General features: G+C 47.8%; 11 protein-coding genes across 11 annotated transcripts; 6 read left to right on the top strand and 5 right to left on the bottom strand.

Moving 5' to 3' along the window:
* Positions 1-28: 28 nt before the first annotated feature.
* Bathy12g01100 (predicted protein) lies at positions 29-1,135 on the top strand (the record flags this gene model as incomplete). Its single annotated transcript, XM_007509643.1, has 1 exon — positions 29-1,135. One exon carries the CDS (start codon positions 29-31, stop codon positions 1,133-1,135), a length of 1,107 nt encoding a protein of 368 aa, XP_007509705.1.
* A 115-nt stretch (positions 1,136-1,250) lies between these two features.
* On the bottom strand, positions 1,251-2,363 carry Bathy12g01090 (methionyl-tRNA formyltransferase; the record flags this gene model as incomplete). Its single annotated transcript, XM_007509862.1, has 1 exon — positions 1,251-2,363. One exon carries the CDS (start codon positions 2,361-2,363, stop codon positions 1,251-1,253), a length of 1,113 nt encoding a protein of 370 aa, XP_007509924.1.
* A 138-nt stretch (positions 2,364-2,501) lies between these two features.
* Bathy12g01080 (50S ribosomal protein L19) lies at positions 2,502-3,296 on the top strand (the record flags this gene model as incomplete). Its single annotated transcript, XM_007509670.1, has 1 exon — positions 2,502-3,296. One exon carries the CDS (start codon positions 2,502-2,504, stop codon positions 3,294-3,296), a length of 795 nt encoding a protein of 264 aa, XP_007509732.1.
* A 389-nt stretch (positions 3,297-3,685) lies between these two features.
* Positions 3,686-5,062, bottom strand: Bathy12g01070 (predicted protein; the record flags this gene model as incomplete). Its single annotated transcript, XM_007509871.1, has 1 exon — positions 3,686-5,062. The coding sequence occupies one exon, from the start codon at positions 5,060-5,062 to the stop codon at positions 3,686-3,688; it is 1,377 nt and encodes a 458-aa protein (XP_007509933.1).
* Positions 5,063-5,593: 531 nt separating this feature from the next.
* On the top strand, positions 5,594-6,724 carry Bathy12g01060 (predicted protein; the record flags this gene model as incomplete). Its single annotated transcript, XM_007509699.1, has 1 exon — positions 5,594-6,724. One exon carries the CDS (start codon positions 5,594-5,596, stop codon positions 6,722-6,724), a length of 1,131 nt encoding a protein of 376 aa, XP_007509761.1.
* A 74-nt stretch (positions 6,725-6,798) lies between these two features.
* On the bottom strand, positions 6,799-9,714 carry Bathy12g01050 (predicted protein; the record flags this gene model as incomplete). Its single annotated transcript, XM_007509801.1, has 1 exon — positions 6,799-9,714. The coding sequence occupies one exon, from the start codon at positions 9,712-9,714 to the stop codon at positions 6,799-6,801; it is 2,916 nt and encodes a 971-aa protein (XP_007509863.1).
* Positions 9,715-10,582: 868 nt separating this feature from the next.
* Positions 10,583-15,220, top strand: Bathy12g01040 (ferredoxin-dependent glutamate synthase; the record flags this gene model as incomplete). The annotated part of the gene is made up of 1 exon (XM_007509784.1): positions 10,583-15,220. One exon carries the CDS (start codon positions 10,583-10,585, stop codon positions 15,218-15,220), a length of 4,638 nt encoding a protein of 1,545 aa, XP_007509846.1.
* A 233-nt stretch (positions 15,221-15,453) lies between these two features.
* On the bottom strand, positions 15,454-16,146 carry Bathy12g01030 (mitotic spindle checkpoint component mad2; the record flags this gene model as incomplete). The annotated part of the gene is made up of 1 exon (XM_007509892.1): positions 15,454-16,146. One exon carries the CDS (start codon positions 16,144-16,146, stop codon positions 15,454-15,456), a length of 693 nt encoding a protein of 230 aa, XP_007509954.1.
* A 200-nt stretch (positions 16,147-16,346) lies between these two features.
* Positions 16,347-17,243, top strand: Bathy12g01020 (conserved hypothetical protein; the record flags this gene model as incomplete). Its single annotated transcript, XM_007509686.1, has 1 exon — positions 16,347-17,243. One exon carries the CDS (start codon positions 16,347-16,349, stop codon positions 17,241-17,243), a length of 897 nt encoding a protein of 298 aa, XP_007509748.1.
* Positions 17,244-17,372: 129 nt separating this feature from the next.
* Positions 17,373-18,563, bottom strand: Bathy12g01010 (predicted protein; the record flags this gene model as incomplete). The annotated part of the gene is made up of 1 exon (XM_007509671.1): positions 17,373-18,563. One exon carries the CDS (start codon positions 18,561-18,563, stop codon positions 17,373-17,375), a length of 1,191 nt encoding a protein of 396 aa, XP_007509733.1.
* A 782-nt stretch (positions 18,564-19,345) lies between these two features.
* Bathy12g01000 (50S ribosomal protein L31) lies at positions 19,346-19,687 on the top strand (the record flags this gene model as incomplete). Its single annotated transcript, XM_007509932.1, has 1 exon — positions 19,346-19,687. One exon carries the CDS (start codon positions 19,346-19,348, stop codon positions 19,685-19,687), a length of 342 nt encoding a protein of 113 aa, XP_007509994.1.
* Between the last annotated feature and the right edge of the window lie 114 nt (positions 19,688-19,801).

Genomic DNA, 19,801 nt, shown 5'->3' with positions numbered 1-19,801 from the left:
TATTACACAAACACATAATAAATAAGAGATGATGATTGCCAGCTTCCCTAATACTACTTCCGGCGGCGGCAAAGAAGACGCGGGGGAGAAGAAGAACACAAAGAAGGAACCCCACAAACCGCACGCCGGCGCGTGTTCCACTTGGATCGACGACGAAATCGAAATGATGCCGGAGGAGTTGCAAAACGTCATGCCGAGACCGTCGTGTTGCGAGAAAGACGAAGCGGAGCAGAGAGAAGCGTCGAGATTGATTAAAATTCTTAAAGGCGTCGACCGAGTGCAATTGAAAGCGGACGCGAAGGCGCAGTTTATTGTCGGGGATGACGCGCATCAGCAGCAGCAGCAGCAGTTTCTTCTTCTTCAACAACAACAACAACTACAACAACAACAGACGAACGAAGACGAAGACGAAGATTCAGATTTCGGGAACACGGACGACGAAGACGAGGAGAGCGACCCGTATTTGAGAGAATTAAAAGCGGCGAGAATTCGGGAGATGCGTCTGAACGCGATGAAAGCGGAGCAGATGCAAAAGCAGGCGGAATACGTGAACGCGCGCGAGAGGGATCTCGGCGATATCTTGAAAAAGAACGCGAAAGTGTTGTGTCATTTCACCTTAGACGGCGTAGACGAGTGTGCGAGAATAGACGAAGTTTTAGATAACTTGGCGAAAGCGTTTCCAAAGACGAAGTTTGTGCGAATTCGACCGGAATTAGGATCGAAATCGCCAACTTTACAAATGTGCAACGTCTCGCAGCCGCCAGCCATCGTGTATTTCAAAAACAGAAGACTCTCCTCGTGGACGAACGGGTTCGATCAGTTTGGCGGAAGAAACGGGTTTTCAGAAGAGAGCGTGACGAAATACATCGCTGGAATTGGCGCTTTACCTGGCCATCCAGACGCGCCCAGAAGGAATAGCGGAGCGAAGGGGAGCAGAGAAGAGGACGAGTACGCCTATTTCGACAGCGACGACGACGGCGAACGCTCGGACGACGGCGACGACGAAATCTTTGGTGCGAACGAACCGTGCCCTGATTGTGGAAGAACCTATCCACACAAGCACATTCGTGCGTTAAGGCCAGGTGGGGAAGGAGCAGCAGAAGAAGAGAGCGATGAAAACGCGGACTCAGATTGAAGAGAGAGAGAGAAAAATAGCAAAAAAAGCGCGCGAAATAGATGTAGAAATTAGCACAAAGTACTTCAGTAGATTGATTTTATTAGAAATAAATAATGTACAACTGGTAGAAAATCTAAGGCAGACTAACGCTAGAGCCTTTTAATCCATTCACGAAAGACGCGACGTCCATCGGTTTCTTTCCCGGAGGTTGAACTTCGAGCACGTCGAGATATTCGCCGCCCTTGCACGGAATCGAAAACTGTTTCTTCGCGACTTTTACGACTTTTTCTCCTCCTTCTACGCTACCGCCAACTTTCGTCGTGAGTATTTTCGCGACAATCTCTTTCGGCTCTCCACCTTTCTTCTCGTCTTGAATGATAAACGTCGCTTTCGTCCCTGGCCATCCATCAAACGCTCTCACTTTGTTGTGCGCTTCCAATGCAGAAAGCGCGCTAAAATCCAAATCTCCTTCCTCCGATGATACTTTATCCGCGTGACTCAACCCTTCTTCGCCTTGGTCTTTCGCAATCTCACCAGCTTCTCCGGTGAAAACCTTTGGTAGCTGTTCAATCAAAGACTCGACGCCGATATCAAACAAAACGTCCAACATTTCGTGCGCCTTCTCGGATCCGTTCATTTTGTACTTTGTTTGCGTTAAAATCGGACCGGCGTCCATCTTAAGAACCGTAAACGCTACGGTCACTCCTGTTTCCTCTAACCCGCTCTCTATGCACCTCTGCACAGGCGCCGCACCTCTGAACTGCGGCAACAGCGAAGGATGAATGTTCAACGTCCCCAATCTTGGAATATCGAGAAATTTTTGCGGTAAAAAGTTCCCGTACGCCGCCGTCACGCACAAGTCCAAGTTCATCTTCGCCAGCGTCTCTAAAAACTCCGGCTCGTTCGCTTTCGCAGGATTCAGCAGTTTAGCTTCATCTACGCCTCTATCTATTGCTGATTGCGTCACCGGTGACGGCGGTGGTGGCCCAGACGATTTCCTCCCTCGTCCTCTGGGTCGCCCCGGTTGCGATATCACCGCAGCAATCTCAAACAAACCGTTCGAGTTCACGGACGCCTCGTGTAACCGTTCGAAGACTTTCGCGGCGACTTCGGGAGTGCCTAAAAATGCGACTCGTTTCGTGCAGTAACAACAACAATTCCTTTTCCTCCTCGTCGTCATTTTCGTCGTCATTTTCGCAGCGGCGTGCGCAACGAAACGTCCAGCGGCGGCAGTCATGGCACTCATTTCTTTTGTTGTTGAACGACGAGTCTTTTTCTGTTGAATTTTTTTTAGAAGACAGACGAGACGACAAAAGGCCTCAGAAAAGCCCCCGTTTCTTCTCTTCTTGCGCGACGACGAGAGACAGACGAGAGACTTTTGACGATGACGACGCGAAGAGCTTTAGTCGCAGTGAGGGAACTCGCGCGGAGACGCATCCTCGCGGGAACGACGACGACCGCGAGGAGTAGCTTCAGTTTTGCTGCTCGCAGCTTTAGTTCTTTCACTTCTTCTTCTTCTTCTTCTTCGAATGTCTCGCCGAGAGGAGCGAGAACGATCGGGACGCACAACAACATTAACAACAACAACATGAACAACAACATGAACAACAACAAACAACCGTTTCATTCGACCTCAATCGCGCAGTGGAAGAATCACTCGAGAAACACGGAACGGTTGAATCCACCGGAGAGAGGTCCCGAGGCTCCGATGACTTCTTTTGAAGCCGGGAAAAAGCAGAAAGATTGGGGCAAAGCCGGAGGCGGGATGTCCCCTTTCACAAAGACGAGAGAGTTGAAAAAACGAAAGACGTACGAGAAGAGAGCAGGACACATGATGGAAACTTTAGAGAGAGAACGAATTACTGAGATGTTGAATGAAAGGGAAGGGGTGAAGATTAGCCCGTTTAGACCGGGAGATGTGGTGCAGTTGACCATGGAAGTTCCCGAAAATCGAAGACGGACGCAAAGGTTTACGGGGATATGCATAGCGAGGAAGAACCGAGGATTGGGGAGTTCGTTTACGTTGAGAACGATGCTTGGAAACGTCGGCGTAGAGAGAATGTTTCCCTTGTATTCGCCGAATATTAAGGAACTAGTAGTTGTTGAGCGTAAGAGAGTAAGAAGAGCGAAATTGTATTACTTGCGCGATAGACCGGCGAGATTCTCACGGGTGGGATAAGAAACTTGAATAGGAGAATTTAGATATATGTAGTTTATAGCATAACGTGTGTATGTATATTCAATATAGATATATTATATATATTTCAAAAACATTCAAAGACATCATTATCATCATAATAATGCAATTGATTAAAAATGCTCATAGATCGAGTCCTCCTGAGATTCTATTTTGACTTTTAGCCCCGTCGCTCGTTTATTAAATTGTTCGAAGAACGTGGCGGCTAATAAGCTGCGGCAAAAACGCTTGCTAAACTATCTCGATCGACTCTTTATCTTTTCAACTCCTTTCAATAACGTGTAATAATACTCAATTCGTTTATCTTCTTCTTCTTCTTCTCTTCGTACATAATGTATAATCAGCACACAACGAAGTCACAAGGCACATTGTTAGTAGTAGTTTTGGTTACTGCCAAACATATTGTGCTGTTGCTGCTGTTGTTGTTGTTGTTGCTGCTGGTGGTGGTGGTGGTGATGGTAGTGCTGTTGTTGCTGGTATTGTTGTTGTTGATGATGGTGGAAATATCCTTGCTGCTGATGTTGGCTCATTTGCTGGTTCAAAAAACCAATTTGCTGCTGCATCAACAAGTGTTGCTGGGCAAACGCCTGTTGAAGAGCGACTGCGGAACTGCCAGCAGCAGCACCAGACAAAGCGTTCGTCTGATGCTGTAAAAGATGCGTTTGCGCGCTCAGAAGCTGTTCCAATTGCCTTTGCCGTTGCGTTATTTGCCTCGGCGGCGGTTGAAATGAAAACTCAACGCCCTTAATCTTTTGCGAGCGTTGCACAAACTCGCCTCGCTTTTTCATCTCGCACAAAGCTCTGTACCGATCGACCGCGGCGTAAATTAACTCCGTGGCTTCCGCAATCGCGGCTGGATCGCCTTCCACGCAGAACACTCGCGTCGGTCTCGCAAAACCGCCGAAAAAATATTCCGCTGGTTGTGTCCACGATCGAATCGAGGCGCCCGTATGCTGCGTGATTTCGCGCACGGAAGCGCCGGCATTTCCAATCACAAAACCAGCCGCCAATAACGTCACTCTCACGCGAACTCCACCATTCTCGTCCGTCTCGGTCGACACAACAACCTGTTCTTGCTCCTCGACGCCTTGTCCAGGCATTCTCGGTCCACTCGGGCCTTGAACAACCGGTGTTATTGTCGCAGTCGACTTTGCAAGCTCTGAGGCAGATATCGCTCCTGCGGCAGAAGGAACGAAAGGTTTCCCTCCATTTAATATCGCGTCCACGTCAGATGTCAACGCGAAGGCATCCGTGGACGAGCTCGTCGATCCACCTTTTAAGGCAAAGCCAGCCGTGGATGGAAAGTGTTCGGTAGAGTTTCGTCTGCCGCCCGGACTCGTCATCGAATACACCGGCGGTATGGAGGGAAACGAGCCTCCACCTCCACCTCCACCTAAAGAGTTCCCATTCGAGGACGGTCCCCCGGATGACTCCGCTAATCCTCCTCCTCTGTGATGTTGTTGCTGACTTCCTCGATTAAACGAGTCCGTCTTGAACGGAGGCCGAGGTTGGATGATGTTCAATCCATCCGTTGGTGTTCGTATCTTCGACGAAGTTTTATTAAAATTTGCGGCGTTCATGCCTCCTCCGACTCTTCCTCTTCCTCGAGAGACGTCGTCGTCTTCTTCTTCTTCTTCTTCGAACAATTCCCCGACGATATCGATCGGAATAGCGTCGACTAAATCGCTCACCTCGATCTCTGGTAAGAGAATCGATGCATCCTCTTTTGCGTTTATCGTCGTCGACATCGTGATGATGTCTTCTTCTTCTCCTTCTTTTCCTTTGTCTCTCGTCAGCGTCTTCTTGCGAAAGGCACACTCGGCTTTTCGTTCACACAAAATTGAGCGTAAAAATCTCTCTCTTATTCTCTCTCTCTCTCTCTCTCTTATAAAAATAAATCAAAACGAGAGTTTTACGAGAAATTCCTGTTATACAAATACCGCCTCGTCGGCTCTCCCTCGCTTAATAGCGTTTCGTGGTTCGCACCAACACGTGTGTGTCAAAGCGAGAGAGAGTGCGCGTAATTTTTTGTCTTGTGGTGAATTAATCCTGTTTTGGGGACGCTTTTTTTTTCTTTTGCCTTTTTTTTTCGAAAGAGAAGAGAAAGAGAGATTCTCTTCTTTTCGAGGAGAGTGCAACCAACGACAACACAAATCATCTCGTTTGACGTTTCTCGTCCATCATCACACAGAGGAAGCTCCCGCGACAAGAAGGACGACTGATAACAAGGACAACGATACTAATAACGACGAGAAAAAGTTCTTTTTCGAATCATCAACATGGACTTGGAAGAGTTTCCACCCGGATCGGAGCTCGTCGTGAGCGCCATGCAAAAGTATTTACAGAAACTAAACAAACTGAACGCTTTGAACGAATGCGTACACAAATTGAATCCAGAAAAGCTGGAGGAAACGGCGAAGAAATATTCGCGATCGAAAAAGGATAAGAACGCGCCGGAGTGGAGGCCGTACGCGACGCCGTATTTACTTCGCGAACACTGGAGGTATCAAGTTTGTCAAAAGTTGAATATCGATAAGAAAGATTTACCGGAGGAGGTTACGGAGGCGTTGAGAGCGTATTTGTTTCCGAGCGCGTTGGATACGCAAAGAGCGAACCATCGAGCGTGGCTAGTGAAAGTGCCAAACTTTGTCGATCGCGCGTGGAAAAGTTTCAGCGATAGAAGGAGTAAAGCAGACAACGAGAACGATGAAGATGGGATGGATATTGATGCGGAATTGAACGATAACGACGAGCTCGGGAAAGTAAGAGTGGTGATCGATCCTTTCGACAAAGAAAACAAAGAAGCGTTTGCGGTGACGCTAAATGCAGCCGTCAACGAAGACGAAGAGCACGAAATACCAGTAAAATATATCATGACGGAGAATATAGAAGCGCCAGAAATTCACGTGTTTTCGGAGACTCGCGAAGGTACCGCGGCGGCGACGTCGGCGATGGACGTCAACGAGTTCATCGTCGAAGCGAAAGTTCATAAAAAATTAGACATGCGACCAAAAGATGCCTCCGATGCAGCCTACGCTCGGGTTTCGAAAAATAGATTAGAAAAAGCGCAATCTAAATCGAGGTTTGTTCAATCCGTCGTCGGAGCGGACGCGGCGAGAATAGCTCCGTTGCCGAAACGTTCAAATTTAGTTCGATTAGCCGACGGCGGCGTGACGAAACCAAAAGCAGAAAAAATGGAAAAAGCACAATTGACGGACAAATTGTTTGGTCTATTCGAGAGGCGAACTTTCTGGAGCTTAAAACAGTTATTAGAAGAAACTAAGCAACCGGCCATGCACTTGAGAGAGACCGTGCAGGAGATTGCGAATTTAGCCAGGCGAGGTCCAAACAACGGCATGTACTCTTTGAAAGACATATACAGACAGCAAAACAAACCCGCCGAGACTTAGAACAATACAAAAGAGAAGGAATTGCAATACACAGATTATACTTTAGAATATAAACAAGAGCGAAGAAACACTAGCTAGCACGTTAAGATTCGAGCGTATTGTACAGCCGCAAACGCCTGTGAAAATGGGTGCCAGAATCCGTGGTAAAGCGATAGAAAAATTTTATCACGAGGAGTAGTATCGGTTCGTGTTTCTTTCATCGTAAAGGTGACGGCTTCGTTCGTAAACTTAGCGGTTACATTTATGGCTTCTCCAGCGATGCAACTCTTCTTTGGAAGTGTTGTAGTTGTCAAGAAACCACCATCCGTCGCGTTCATGTTAATCGTATCGCCTGGAAGCGTTGCGTTTGTCCAACAAAGAGCTCTCGTTTCTTTCTCAACTGGGACTGGTAGATACTTTTCCGAATACGTCTCGTTAAACTTGTATACCACGTTCATATCGAGCAGAATTTCAATTTGAAGAACACCTGATACAGAGGATACGTTCTCAAACTCGAACACGATTTCTTGTCTCGCGTCTTGATCGTACTTTCTTTCAGACACTCGTAGTTTCAAAGAAGACAAGTTTTGGTTCGAACATTTCGCTGGTGCGCTGAGGCGCACAGGTTTCCAACCAACTTCACTCGTATCGTTAAAAGAATGAAATGCACCTATGACGCGGAATAGCTCCCGTCTGCTCAAACGAATCTGCTCGATATAATATAGCAGCGAACTTGACATTTCTCTGAAAGCTGCCATGTTATCCGGTATCTTTGCCATCTGTCTCAATTCTAACATGCCAATCGCTACATCGTCGTTCTTGCTATTGTTATTGATGTTGAGAACGTCGTTCAACTCTTTCTTCTGTTCTTCAGCGAAAAAGAGGATGACTTGATCATTCAAACGTTTTTCTAAGAGCTCCTCAAGCGTTTGCACGAAACGAGAATACATATCTTTCGATCGCAAAAATACGACATCCATATTTCCTTCGAGACAATAGAGCATCTGAAATCGATCGATATACGCATCCTTACCGCCATGATGACATTTCTGAAACGCATCGTCCGGATCCCAGCTATGTAGTCCCCAATACGGAGTCTGTTGATTTTCGTTAGAAGAATAGAAGTAAATTTCATCCACGTAGTCGCCCATTTTTACGAGAGAGTTAAAAGCAATCCATGTGATGTACGCGTCGATATTCATGCACTTTCTCAATAAAGCATAGCAGTTCATATCATCGCACGTCTTGGCGACTCGAGCAATCTCGTCGTATTCATTTCTTTTTATAGCGCGATCAAAGTCTGAATGTTTTGGATACTTTACATCTGGCGCGCCGAGTCCCGGCCGAGTTTGTCGAACGGGATCTAAACGTCTCCGCACGACTGCACTAATTCGAGCTTTGACGTCTTCTCTTTTTACGACTGGATTTTCGACTAAAAGATACAAGCCTTCGCTCTCTCTCACGTCGTTTGTTTCCACGAATAGACGAACATATCGAAACTCGAGATCCTCGAAGAGCCCAAGATGGCGCAAGAGAGAGTACATCAACCACGACTTTACGTATCTATCGTCGTAACAGAGCGAAATTAACAGAAACTGATCGCTTTCAGCGGCTGAGCCCAATTTCATTGTTTTCCCACCGTCGAGATTGATCTTCATCGATTTTCTTCGCTCACAATCACGAAAGGTGGAGGTACCGTGAAATTTTGCGAAAGCTTTTCGCTCCTCGTAAACTTCACCGTGCTTTGCATTTTCAAATTGAACGGTTAGCGGAAACTTCTTTTTCGCAGCTATTCTTTCATCGTAAGTTCCTTTTCTAAAGCTTCTTTTCCCTTCAAATTCGTTACGTTGCGTGAAATCCATCTTAAGCGTTATGGTATCAAAGTATGGATAAGGGCCGCTCAACACGTCTTCTATGCGACAGTGTTTGTTTCTCTTTTTGAAACTCATCGATATCACGTCATTTTTACGATCAACATCAGGAACGGCGGGGGATATTTTCAATTCAGTATTCTTCTTCTCGAACAGATGGTGATCGAGTTGTTCGTCTGAAACGTCGCACGACGCGGCAACGTGCGTCTCTTCGCGTCTTTTTTTTACAAATTTTCCAAACCACTGAGCAAAATTATCTTCCTCTACTTTATTGTCTCCATTGATGAACAAGGAACTGACGAAAATAGTAGCTGATGATGATTCTGCTTTGATGAGTGTTCTCGCGTTCTCCACGAACATTCTATTTTCAATCGTATCTTCATCGAGCGCGAAGATGACGTCGTGATGGAGACGAACTTTCAAACCGTCTGGCGGCATCGACTCGAGTGCTCTTCTCAACGAAAACAAACGAAATGGAACATCCGGTGATATCGATGAATGATTGAGAAGAGTATATTCTTTCAGTCGCTGCAAAACGTGAACTTTGTTGTTCGACGTGTAGTCGACGACCAACTCGGGGGTAAGTCTCAACGCGAAGATGGCTATCTTCTCTGAATCCGGGATATCTTTCGACCAGATCAATCGTGCCAGACCAGAAACCATACTTTGAGTTAAAATTCCATCGCTGGGTGCTAAAACAATCGTCGTCGTGCCCGAGTAGAAGGAAGGAAGAGGAGAAGAAGATGGTTTCGTCGCGATAACTTTGGTGCTTTCCAAGATAATCTTTTTCTCCTCCTCTTCTTTTTCCTTTTGGAAGGAGAGTTCCACTGCGGTATTCTTACCAGCAGCGTTCTCTCCCTCGTCGCTCTGTTCTTTTTCCGGAGAGGAGTAAAAGATTCTTAGACCGCCGTTTGGCCACTTCTCAGCGCGGAGAATGGTGAATGGCGAGGACGTCTCCTCGTTTTTTTCTTTCGCCGTTGGTGAGGACGAGGGAACAAGAGCAAAAGCACTCGTCGCAAAAAGGAGAGAGAGAAGAAACCAAAACCCACCGCGCAGGCCCCGGCGCGTAAAAGAAAAACTTCCTCCTACCGCGTCCTTTTGGTCGTCTCTTCGTCGAGTGTTCCTTTTCTTTCGGCGCATTTGTTAAAGGTGTTGTTGTTGTTGGTGTTGTTGTTTTTGGTGGTGGTGGTGGTGTGCCTTTTTTGTTTCGCCCCTCGTTCAAAAACTCCTTTCTTCTCCCTCGTATTTTTGAGAGGAAACAATAATATTCATAAGCCCAGGAGCCCACACTATCCACTTCTCTGTTCCAATCTCTTTTTTCAGCCTTGCTGGCACAACTCGGGTGGTTATAATTTTTTTGTTGTTTGCAAATAACCCATCATCTCCCAAACAATCCACAAAAAAAGAGAAAAAGCGAGCGCGCGCGCCGTCGAGTGTAAGCGAAGCGAAGCGAAATTGATCCGGAATTCCTCACGAGAGAATTTCATTCACACACAAATTGAATTTGATATACACGCAACACGTACATATCAAAGCGGTAGTTTTCTTTTCTCCCGTGTACACTTTATTATATTTGGATTTTACGCCTATTTGGTGAAAAAGCAAATTTAGAGCGACGTAGGCTGAAAATGGCGTCCCAGGCTATGTCGCAGGTGATGCAGACGAAGGTTTTCGGTGCCAAAAAGGTAGGATATTACACCATTGATATTGTTTTGCGTTTGGTTGGATAGAATTTGCTTCACTTGCGACTCGCGAGTTAAACCGCCTAGAGCGCATTTCGAACTATTAATCGACGTGTTCGCGTAAGAACGAGTTTTCCCTCCTCTGTGGGAGAGGGAAAAAGCGGAGTCGATTTCTACATTTCTTTTAACACAGATACTGATGATTACTTTCGCTTTTCTCCACCTTTAAACTTTAACAGAACATTGCCAACAGAAGTAATGTGAGATCGTCGGCTCCTACTCGCAAGGTGGCGTTGAGATCGACTAAGATTTTTGCCCAAAAAGCGATGGATTTCGGTGCTCTCAGAGGAGAGTACCAACCGTACGAAGGCGGCGCGGTGGATTTGAATCAAATCTTGGAAGAAAGAGATGCGTGCGGCGTCGGGGTGATCGCGTCGTTGAAAGGTGAAAGAACCCACAAATGTGTCGATGATTCCTTGTCTGCTTTAGGTTGCATGGAACACAGAGGCGCGTGCTCTGCGGACAACGACTCCGGCGACGGCGCCGGCATCATGACGCAAATCCCTTGGCAGATGTTATCCAAATGGTGTGCTGCGAACGGTATTTCTGGCTTTTCCGAAGAATCTTCCGCTGTTTCCATGACCTTCTTGCCGACCGATAAGGGCAAAAGAACCAAGGCGAAGGCGGAGCTTGAGAAAGCCATCGCGGCTGAAGGTTTGAAAGTTCTCGGCTGGAGAGACGTGCCGACGAAGAATGATATCGTCGGCCCGATGGCTAAGATCACGCAACCGGCGATTGAGCAATGCTTGATCGATGGTGCTGGCGCGACTGGGGACGAATTAGAGCGCAAGCTTTACTTTGCCCGGAAAAACGCCGAAAAAGTGCGCCTCGGGAACATGGCTGACTTGGAAGACATGTACGTGTGCACCATGTCCTGCAGAACAATCGTGTATAAAGGTATGTTGAGATCTGCTGTTGTCGGACAATTTTTCCTCGATTTGCAAGATAAGGACTACGTGTCGTCGTTCTCCATCTATCACAGACGTTTCTCCACGAATACCACGCCGAAGTGGCCGTTGGCGCAACCGATGAGATTTTTGGGTCACAACGGTGAAATCAACACGTTGCAAGGTAACTTGAACTGGATGGCTTCCAACGAAGCAAAGATGACCAACGCTATATGGGGAGGCAGAGAGCAAGAGTTCCGTCCGTTGTGTGACCCGGCGGCTTCTGATTCCGCGAACCTTGACAGAGTCGCGGAACTCTTGGTTAAAACTGGCCGCGAGCCGGAAGAGACTATGATGTTGCTCGTTCCGGAAGCGTTCAGAAATCACCCGGATTTGGAAGCGACTGTTCCGGAAGCGAAGAACTTCTACCAGTACTACTCTGGTATCATGGAAGCTTGGGACGGCCCAGCTTTATTGGTCTTCTCTGACGGTAAGAAAGTTGGCTGCCGCTTAGACAGAAACGGTTTGAGACCCGCGAGATTCTGGCAAACTTCGGATGATTACATTTATGTCGCGTCTGAGGTTGGCGTTTTGAACGATATCATGTCCAACGCGCCGAACGTTGTTAAGAAAGGACGTTTGGGTCCGGGTACGATGATCTGCGTCGACTTGGAAAACGGCACGTTCAAAGAGAACGAAGAAATTTCCAAGGAAGTTTCCTCGACGCGCCCGTATGGCAAATGGTTGAACAACATTCACCGCTTGAAATCGTGCCCGCCGTTGCCGGAGCCGACGATGGACGACGTTTCCTTCATCGAGTCCCAAGCCAGAGCTGGTTACGCTTCCGAAGATGTTTCCATGATTGTTGAATCCATGGCGCAAGAAGGCATCGAGCCGACGTGGTCGATGGGTGACGACACTCCGGTTCCGGTCATCTCTTCGAGACCGCGCTTGCTCTACGACTACTTCAAACAAAGATTTGCCCAAGTTACTAATCCGGCGATCGATCCGTTGAGAGAGGGTTTGGTTATGTCTTTGGAGACTACTTTGGGCGCCAAGGGGAACTTGTTGGACGTCTCCTCGGACGACGCGCCGGCAGTTTCTTTGTCGAGTCCGTTCTTGTTTGATTCGGATTTGACCGTCATCCAAAACCACCCGCATTTGAAGACGGCGACGATCAAAGCGCGATACACCAACGGCGCCGGTGGTTTGAAGGCTGGTTTGGACAAGTTGTGCCAAGAATGTGCCGAAGCCGTCCAAAAAGGCTCTGAGTGCATCGTCATCACCGATAAGCCTGACGAGGGTCCGGATTCTCCAGCGATTCCGTCGCTTTTGGCTGTTGGTGCGGTTCACCACCACTTGATTAAGGTTGGTTTGCGCTCGAAGGCGTCGATCGTCGTTGAGTCCGCGTCGGCGTTTTCCACACACCACTTTGCGGTGTTGATTGGTTACGGTGCCTCGGCTGTGTGCCCGTGGTTGGCTTTGGAAACTGCGAGAAAGTGGAGATCTTCCACCAAAGTTGAAAAGCAAATGAGCACCGGTAAACTCCCGCTCATGTCGCAACAGGACGTTCAAAGAAACTTGAAGAACGCCATCAACAAGGGCTTGAAGAAGATTCTTTCGAAGATGGGTATCTCTCTCATCACGTCGTACCACGGTGCGCAAATCTTTGAGGCGTACGGTATTGGACCAGAGCTCATCGACGTCGCCTTTAAAGGCACGGTTTCCAGAATTGGTGGTTTGACTTTGGACGAACTCGCCGCGGAAACGAAAATGTTTGTCGACTCTGCGTTCCCAGGTGAATCGGAAACCATGGACAAGCTCAAGATTTCTGGCATGTACCAAGTCAAGCCAAATGGCGAATACCACGGTAACAACCAAGAAATGTCCAAGCTCTTGCACAAAGCCATTGGTTTAGGTGGCGATGCCCCGGATGCCGAATCCTACAAGTTATACGAAGAACACCGCAACACGCGTCCGGCTACTTGCTTGAGAGATCGTCTCGACATTAAATCCGACCGTAAGCCGATCGATATCTCCGAGGTTGAATCCGCTGCGGACATCGCTTCTCGATTTTGCACCGGTGGCATGTCTTTGGGCGCCATTTCTCAAGAGTGCCACGAAGCGATTGCGGTCGCCATGAACAGAATCGGTGGTAAGTCCAACTCTGGCGAAGGTGGTGAAGATCCGAAGCGATTTATCCCGATCTCGGACGCCAAGTCGGACGGTTCGACGGACTCGTTCCCGTACTTGAGAGGTTTGAAGAACGGTGACGTCGCGTCATCTGCCATCAAGCAAGTCGCCTCTGGTCGATTTGGTGTCACGACTTCGTTTTTGATGTCCTCGAACCAACACGAAATCAAGGTTGCGCAAGGTGCCAAACCGGGAGAAGGCGGGCAGTTGCCAGGGAAAAAAGTTTCGCCGTATATTGCCTGGTTGAGAAAATCCAAGGCCGGTGTGCCGTTGATTTCTCCGCCTCCGCACCACGACATTTACTCCATCGAGGATTTAGCGCAGCTTATTTTTGACTTGCACGCGGTCAATCCGGAAGCAAAGGTTTCCGTGAAACTCGTCGGTCAAGCGGGTATCGGAACTGTAGCGTCTGGCGTTGCCAAGGCGAATGCCGATATCATCCAAATTTCGGGTGGTGACGGTGGTACAGGTGCTTCTCCGTTGTCTTCTATCAAGCACTGCGGTGGCCCAGTCGAGCTTGGTCTCGTTGAATCTCACAGAACGTTGGTTGAGAACGGTTTGAGAGAGCGCGTTGTTTTGAGAGCAGATGGCGGTTGCCGATCTGGGCTCGATGTCATGCAATGGGCGTTGATGGGTGCGGATGAATTTGGCTTTGGTACCGTTGCTATGATTGCAACCGGTTGCGTCATGGCGAGAATTTGCCACACGAACAACTGCCCGGTTGGCGTTGCGACCCAAAGAGAAGAATTGAGAGCGAGATTCCCGGGCGCGCCGAGTGATTTGGTGAACTTTTTCATCTTTGCGGCTGAAGAAGTGCGCGTCATCCTCGCCGAAATGGGCTACAAGTCTCTCGACGAAGTCATTGGCAGAAACGATTTGCTTAAACAAAAAGAACAAAATGATCCGAAGACGAACCACTTGGACTTGTCTCTCTTGACTACTTCCTCCGGAAAGGCTGGTTCGTCCAAGGCGAGAATCAACCAAAAAGTCCACGATGACGGCGAATTGCTCGATGATATTTTGCTCGCCGATGCCGGCGTCAAGAAATGCATCGAAACGCAAGGTACGCACACGGTTTCGTCCAAGATTGTCAACGTAGACCGCGCCGCTATGGCGAGAATCGCTGGTAACATTGCTTCCAAGTACGGCGATGATGGGTTCAAGGGAAAGTTGACGATCAAGTTAGAAGGCGCTGGTGGTCAATCCTTCGGTGCGTTTGTCGTCGGTGGCATGGACGTCCAACTTGTCGGTGAAGCGAACGATTACGTTTGCAAGTCGATCAGTGGTGGTACCGTGTCGATTATGCCGCCGCCAGGTGCTGGATTCAAGGCTGAAGATTCCACCATTGCCGGTAACACCTGCTTGTATGGTGCTACGGGCGGTAAGATCTTCATCAATGGTAGAGCTGGCGAACGATTTGCCGTGAGAAATTCCTTGGGGCAAACTGTCGTTGAAGGATGCGGCGATCACGCTTGCGAGTACATGACTGGCGGTGTGGTTGTCTGCTTAGGTAGAGTTGGTAGAAACGTTGGCGCCGGCATGACTGGTGGCATCGGTTATTTTCTCGACGAAGACAACACGTTTGAGTCGAAGGTGAACGGTGAGATCGTCGTCATGCAACGCATTTCCACCGAAGCTGGTGAGAAGCAATGCAAAGACTTGATCTCTGAACACGTTGAGAAGACGGGTTCCCCGAAGGGCAAGGCCATCTTAGCGGATTGGGCGAACATGAAGGAGCAATTCTGGCAAATCGTTCCGCCGTCTGAGGCGCAAACGCCGGAAGCCTGCAACGCGGAAGTCGGTGCCGTTCAAGTCGCCAGATAAGCAGCAGCATAATCAATTCCTATTGGCCATGAATACTATATACTAAGAACAATTGAAATAAAATAAACAAATCCATCAAAACAAAAACTCTATATGTATATCTTTCTCCGTTTTCCTCTCTTCGTTTCTTTTCGTTTTCACGGGTGTTGGTGTATCTCTCTTTCTCACTTGCGCGCATATTTTTGGTTATTTATTCACATAAATAATCTTATTTTTATCATTCTCATTGTTTGTTACACATTCAAAGGGCTCTCCGCTTTGTACGCCACCGCAGCCTCCACCGAATGCACTTTCGTCGAGAAGCTTCGTAACTTGACGGTCTCGGCGTTGCGGATAAATCTCGGGTCGCTCTCCTCCCACTCTTGCGGCGTCTCTGAATCCTTATTCGTGTACACGATCAAATCAAACGAACACTCATCTTCCAGTAACGGTAAGAACGTCACCGATGCCGCTATTTGACGCATAATCGCCGCTATTTCGTTCGTGATGTCCTGTTTCGATTTTTCGTATTTTTTGTTCTTTTCTCCTCCTTTTCCTCCTTCTGTTGGTTTCACGTTTTCCTCGTTTTCTTCCAATCCAATCTCCGAATCCGTTTCTATATCAAACACCCATCTCTCCACGGTCTCTCTCGTTCTCACCGAACTGATCACCAAAACTAACTTCTCCAATTTCTTCTCGATCAGCCACTCGTTGATTTGATCTAAAACCGACACCAGATAGTTTTTAATCTCCTCGTCCGAACTCACGAGCATGCCTAAACCGTATTTTTTCTTCACCTCGAACGTGGACGGTGGGTATAAACCTCGCTGGTATAAGATGGAATTGACCGCGTAGCCGAAAAATTCAGTCACGATTTCCGTGCTCCCGCGTAAGGTGATGTTTTGCGAGAGCTTTGGAATCTGCATCTGTGTTTGTTGTTGCTGCATTGTTGCGCAGAGTGATGCTAATAAATGCGGATTTTTGAACTTTTTTTCTCCCTTGCTTGTTTCCCCTCATTTCGATTGAAGAGAGAAAATGAGACATGAGAGAAAGGATGATGATGATGATGACCGTAAGAAGTGCGATGACAAAACTCACATCATCGTCGTCGACTACTACTACTACTAATAATAATACTAAGAGAACGATGATGTGGTGCCTTTCCTCTCGTCCTTCGCTCGTCCTCCAACGACGGCGGTTCAAGTTGGAAACGACGACGACGCGTTGGGATGATGCTGATATTGACGATGAATGTGAGAAGCACAACAGGGCAGAAACTATCGTCAATTACGCTCTGGAAAGTGGGAAAGACGTCGTCGTCGCCGACGTCGGGTGCGGTCACGGACAAATGTCTCTCTTGTTGCACTCTCGAGGCGTGAAGAGAGTCATCGGCATAGATAAGAGCCAAAACGAAGTGAACTACGCGAACGAGTGTTTACGGAGTTTTCGGAGGAAGAGTACGAGTGCGAGCGAGAGTGGTGAGAGTGGTGACGATGATGACGATGAACATCAGAAAACAAAGAACAAAATAGAATTTCGCATCGGGGATGGGTTGGAGAGCGTGACGGAAGAGAACGTAGACGTGGTCATTTTCGCCGGGATGGGGACGAAACTCATTCGAAAGCTACTCTCTCGCGGGAGAAGCGTGGAAACGAGCAGCAGCGTTCGTACTTTAGTGATAAATCCACCCGCGGGTGAGTTAGTCGAATTTCGCGAGTGGTTGTGGCAAAATAAATGGTGCATAGAGAAGGAGTCTTTGATTATAGAGAACGCGAACGCGCACGTTGTCATGAAGTGCACGAAAAAGACAGGCGAAGAGAAGACGCTTTCGGTGCTCGATTTATGGCTGGGGAAGTTACAAGAAGAGAAAAAGAGCTCAAACGTTAAAGCGTACGCAATCAACCGCCGAGAGTACGCGAAAGAACGAATGGGCGTACTCGAAGGGCTCCAAAGCGAAGGACGACTTCGAGACGAACGAGAGCTCGAACGGTATAGAAACGCGTACGTCGCGCTCGCGAGCTGGTTGGAAGAAGAAAAGACGTAGATAAAACGAATAGATACTCGTAGACTTTATAGATTTTATTATAGATTTTATACATTCGCTAAAGTGCTTGTGTTATACAACAATTGAAAAGAAACCGTTTTTCACGGTCTCTCTTTCTCTTCTTCTTTGCTAAAATACATCTCTGTTGGGATCGCCGAAAGGACTGCCTCCTCCCGGTCCGCCGTTTCGGTTATTTCCGTTGGTGTTATTCATCATCGCCTCTCTCAAGTGCACGCCTAGCGAATAATTATTCCTCTGTGCCGTCGCTAATTGCTCTTCGTACGATTGACACATGCTTTGCAGCTCCGCAACTTGTCTTTTCAGCGTCTGCGCGTCGCCGCTTTGCTTCAATCGTGCGTTTTGAATAGTCACCGCCCTTTTGAGAAGTTCGTTCTGTTTTCGGATCCTTTTGATTTCTATCTCAGCTTGTTCCAGCGTGGATTCCTCGAACGCTCTCAAAACATTCGTCGCCCGATGCTCCGCGTCGTTCACGCTCGAAGCGCTTTGCATTTCTCGGACTAAAGCGGAAACCCACTCGCCGGCGTCTAAGCTCGTCTTGTTGTTACTTCTAAACGCGTCGTTCGCGTTATTCGTGTTATTCGCGCTACGGTGATGATGCTGCGCCCCATTTCCAGACGTCGCTGGCGTCGTTCTGTCTGCCCCATCTGGAATCCTAGCCGTTTCGTACGACAATCTTTGCGGCGATGTCAAATCCTCCTGCGACGTCTTCAACGCCAAATCCCTCGCCTCGGCGACGACCTCGGACTCGCCCCCGTTCGTGTCGTGCGTAGAGCACGCCGCGCCGCCGTATTGGTACTGACTGACAGTTGGTGTGTTTCCACCACCACTCGTCGTCGTTTGTAAGCTCGAAAGTTCCACGATCGCATCGTCGATGGACAAACACTCCTCTAATATTCGCGCGACGGTTGGTTCTAAACTTCTGGGTAAGAGATCTATAAATCTCGCCAAGTCTCCCAGTTGTGAGTGGGACATTTCAAACCCTCTGACGTCGATCAATCGTCGAGCGTACGCGTCCCCGGTTCGTAACCGTTTAAATCCACCGACTCTTTGCATGGAAGAGGAGGTGGACATGTTCGTTCCTCTTTGTTGTTGTTCGTTCGTATTCGTATTCGTAGTATTCTCGTTCGCATTCGTTGGACAATTATTTTTCTCTTCGTGACGATAATAATTTTCCAAATCCTCGCACTCTCCAAACTCTCTCTTTCTCACTTTTCCTTGTCCTTCTCTTCCTCCGATGGTATTGTTCTCCGCGAGTTTGTTGTTGGTGTTGGTGTTGTTGTTCTCCCCGACCGTCGCCATGATCTTTTTAGTGTTTTTTCTCTTTTACACTCTCTCTTTCTCGGTCGTCGTGTGAAGATTGATGACACGAGCAAAAGCAAAGGAGACTCTCGCTAGTATGATTTAGACAAAAAAGGGCAGAAAAAACAAAAAAACAAAAAATGAGAGAAAAGAGATGCGTTTTCTCTGTCCCACCTTTTTTACTCCTCTTTCTCTTTGTGGTGTCGTGTCCATCGAAATTCGGCAGAAAACGAGCACACGCGACACGCGAATAAAAAATGTTCTCCGCATCCACGTCTCTCAGAACCGCGCAGGTCGCGAATTTCGTCGGAACTCCGGCGAAATCACGCAGTACCAAGGTATGTTCCTCTCGTTGCCTTTCGCGCGGAAAGTGTTGATTTTTTTTCTTTTCTTGTTTTTTTGTTTGTTCAAGCGAAAAGGAGTCAAATTTGGTGGCCAAATGGAGTGCGTGGTTCATTCGTCGTTTACGTCGCGCGTAGAAGAGATGGACGCGAGATGGACGAACCGTTCGTTTCTGTCCAGAAATATATTCGTCGAGAAAATGTGTGCGAAGAAAGAGATACTTTCGCGCCTCTCTCGCTTCGCGAAGCGGGTTTCCCACGGCGCGCGCGAGAGACCAAAGGCTTTGGCTGGAAAGGAAAAAAGCGCGTAAAAACCTCAAAACGGGGCTGTTTTCTCGTTTTCGCTTATCCATTTCTTCTCTCACAAAAAAAACAAATTTCTCACCAAATTCTCTCTTATGTGTACTCCTTTAAACACAGATTGCAAAGTCCACGGTGTGCATGGCTGAAAACCAAGACTTAGGTAAAAAAGTGAAACGAGTGAAAGGCGAAAAGGCAGTGCAACCAGAATTTTACCAAGAGGCGAAGGTTGTGTGCAACGGACAAGAGGTGATGACCGTCGGCGGTACCCAAGCGGAATACGTCGTGGATATTTGGTCTGGAAACCACCCGTTTTTCCAAGGGAAGAAAGGGGCGATCATGACGGATGTCGGTCAAGTCACTCGATTCGGGGACAAATATGGCGATTTGGGTGATTTGTCGTTCGTTGAAACCATGGATGGTAAGAGCGAAGCGGGTGAAGCGAAGACCATCACGAGAGGAAAGTCGCAAAAGAAGAATTAAAAGAAAGACAACAATATATAAAGTAGGAAATTTCTTTTAGCTCATTCCCTTCCTTTGGTGGTGGAACATTAGACTTAATACACACATTTGTAATTTAGAAGAAGAAGAAGAAGA

Source organism: Bathycoccus prasinos, assembly GCF_002220235.1.
Source record: "Bathycoccus prasinos genomic : Chromosome_12".
Taxonomy (NCBI): domain Eukaryota; kingdom Viridiplantae; phylum Chlorophyta; class Mamiellophyceae; order Mamiellales; family Bathycoccaceae; genus Bathycoccus; species Bathycoccus prasinos.
The sequence above is the reverse complement of the archived record's forward strand: the minus strand, read 5'-3'. Positions and strand labels throughout refer to the sequence as shown.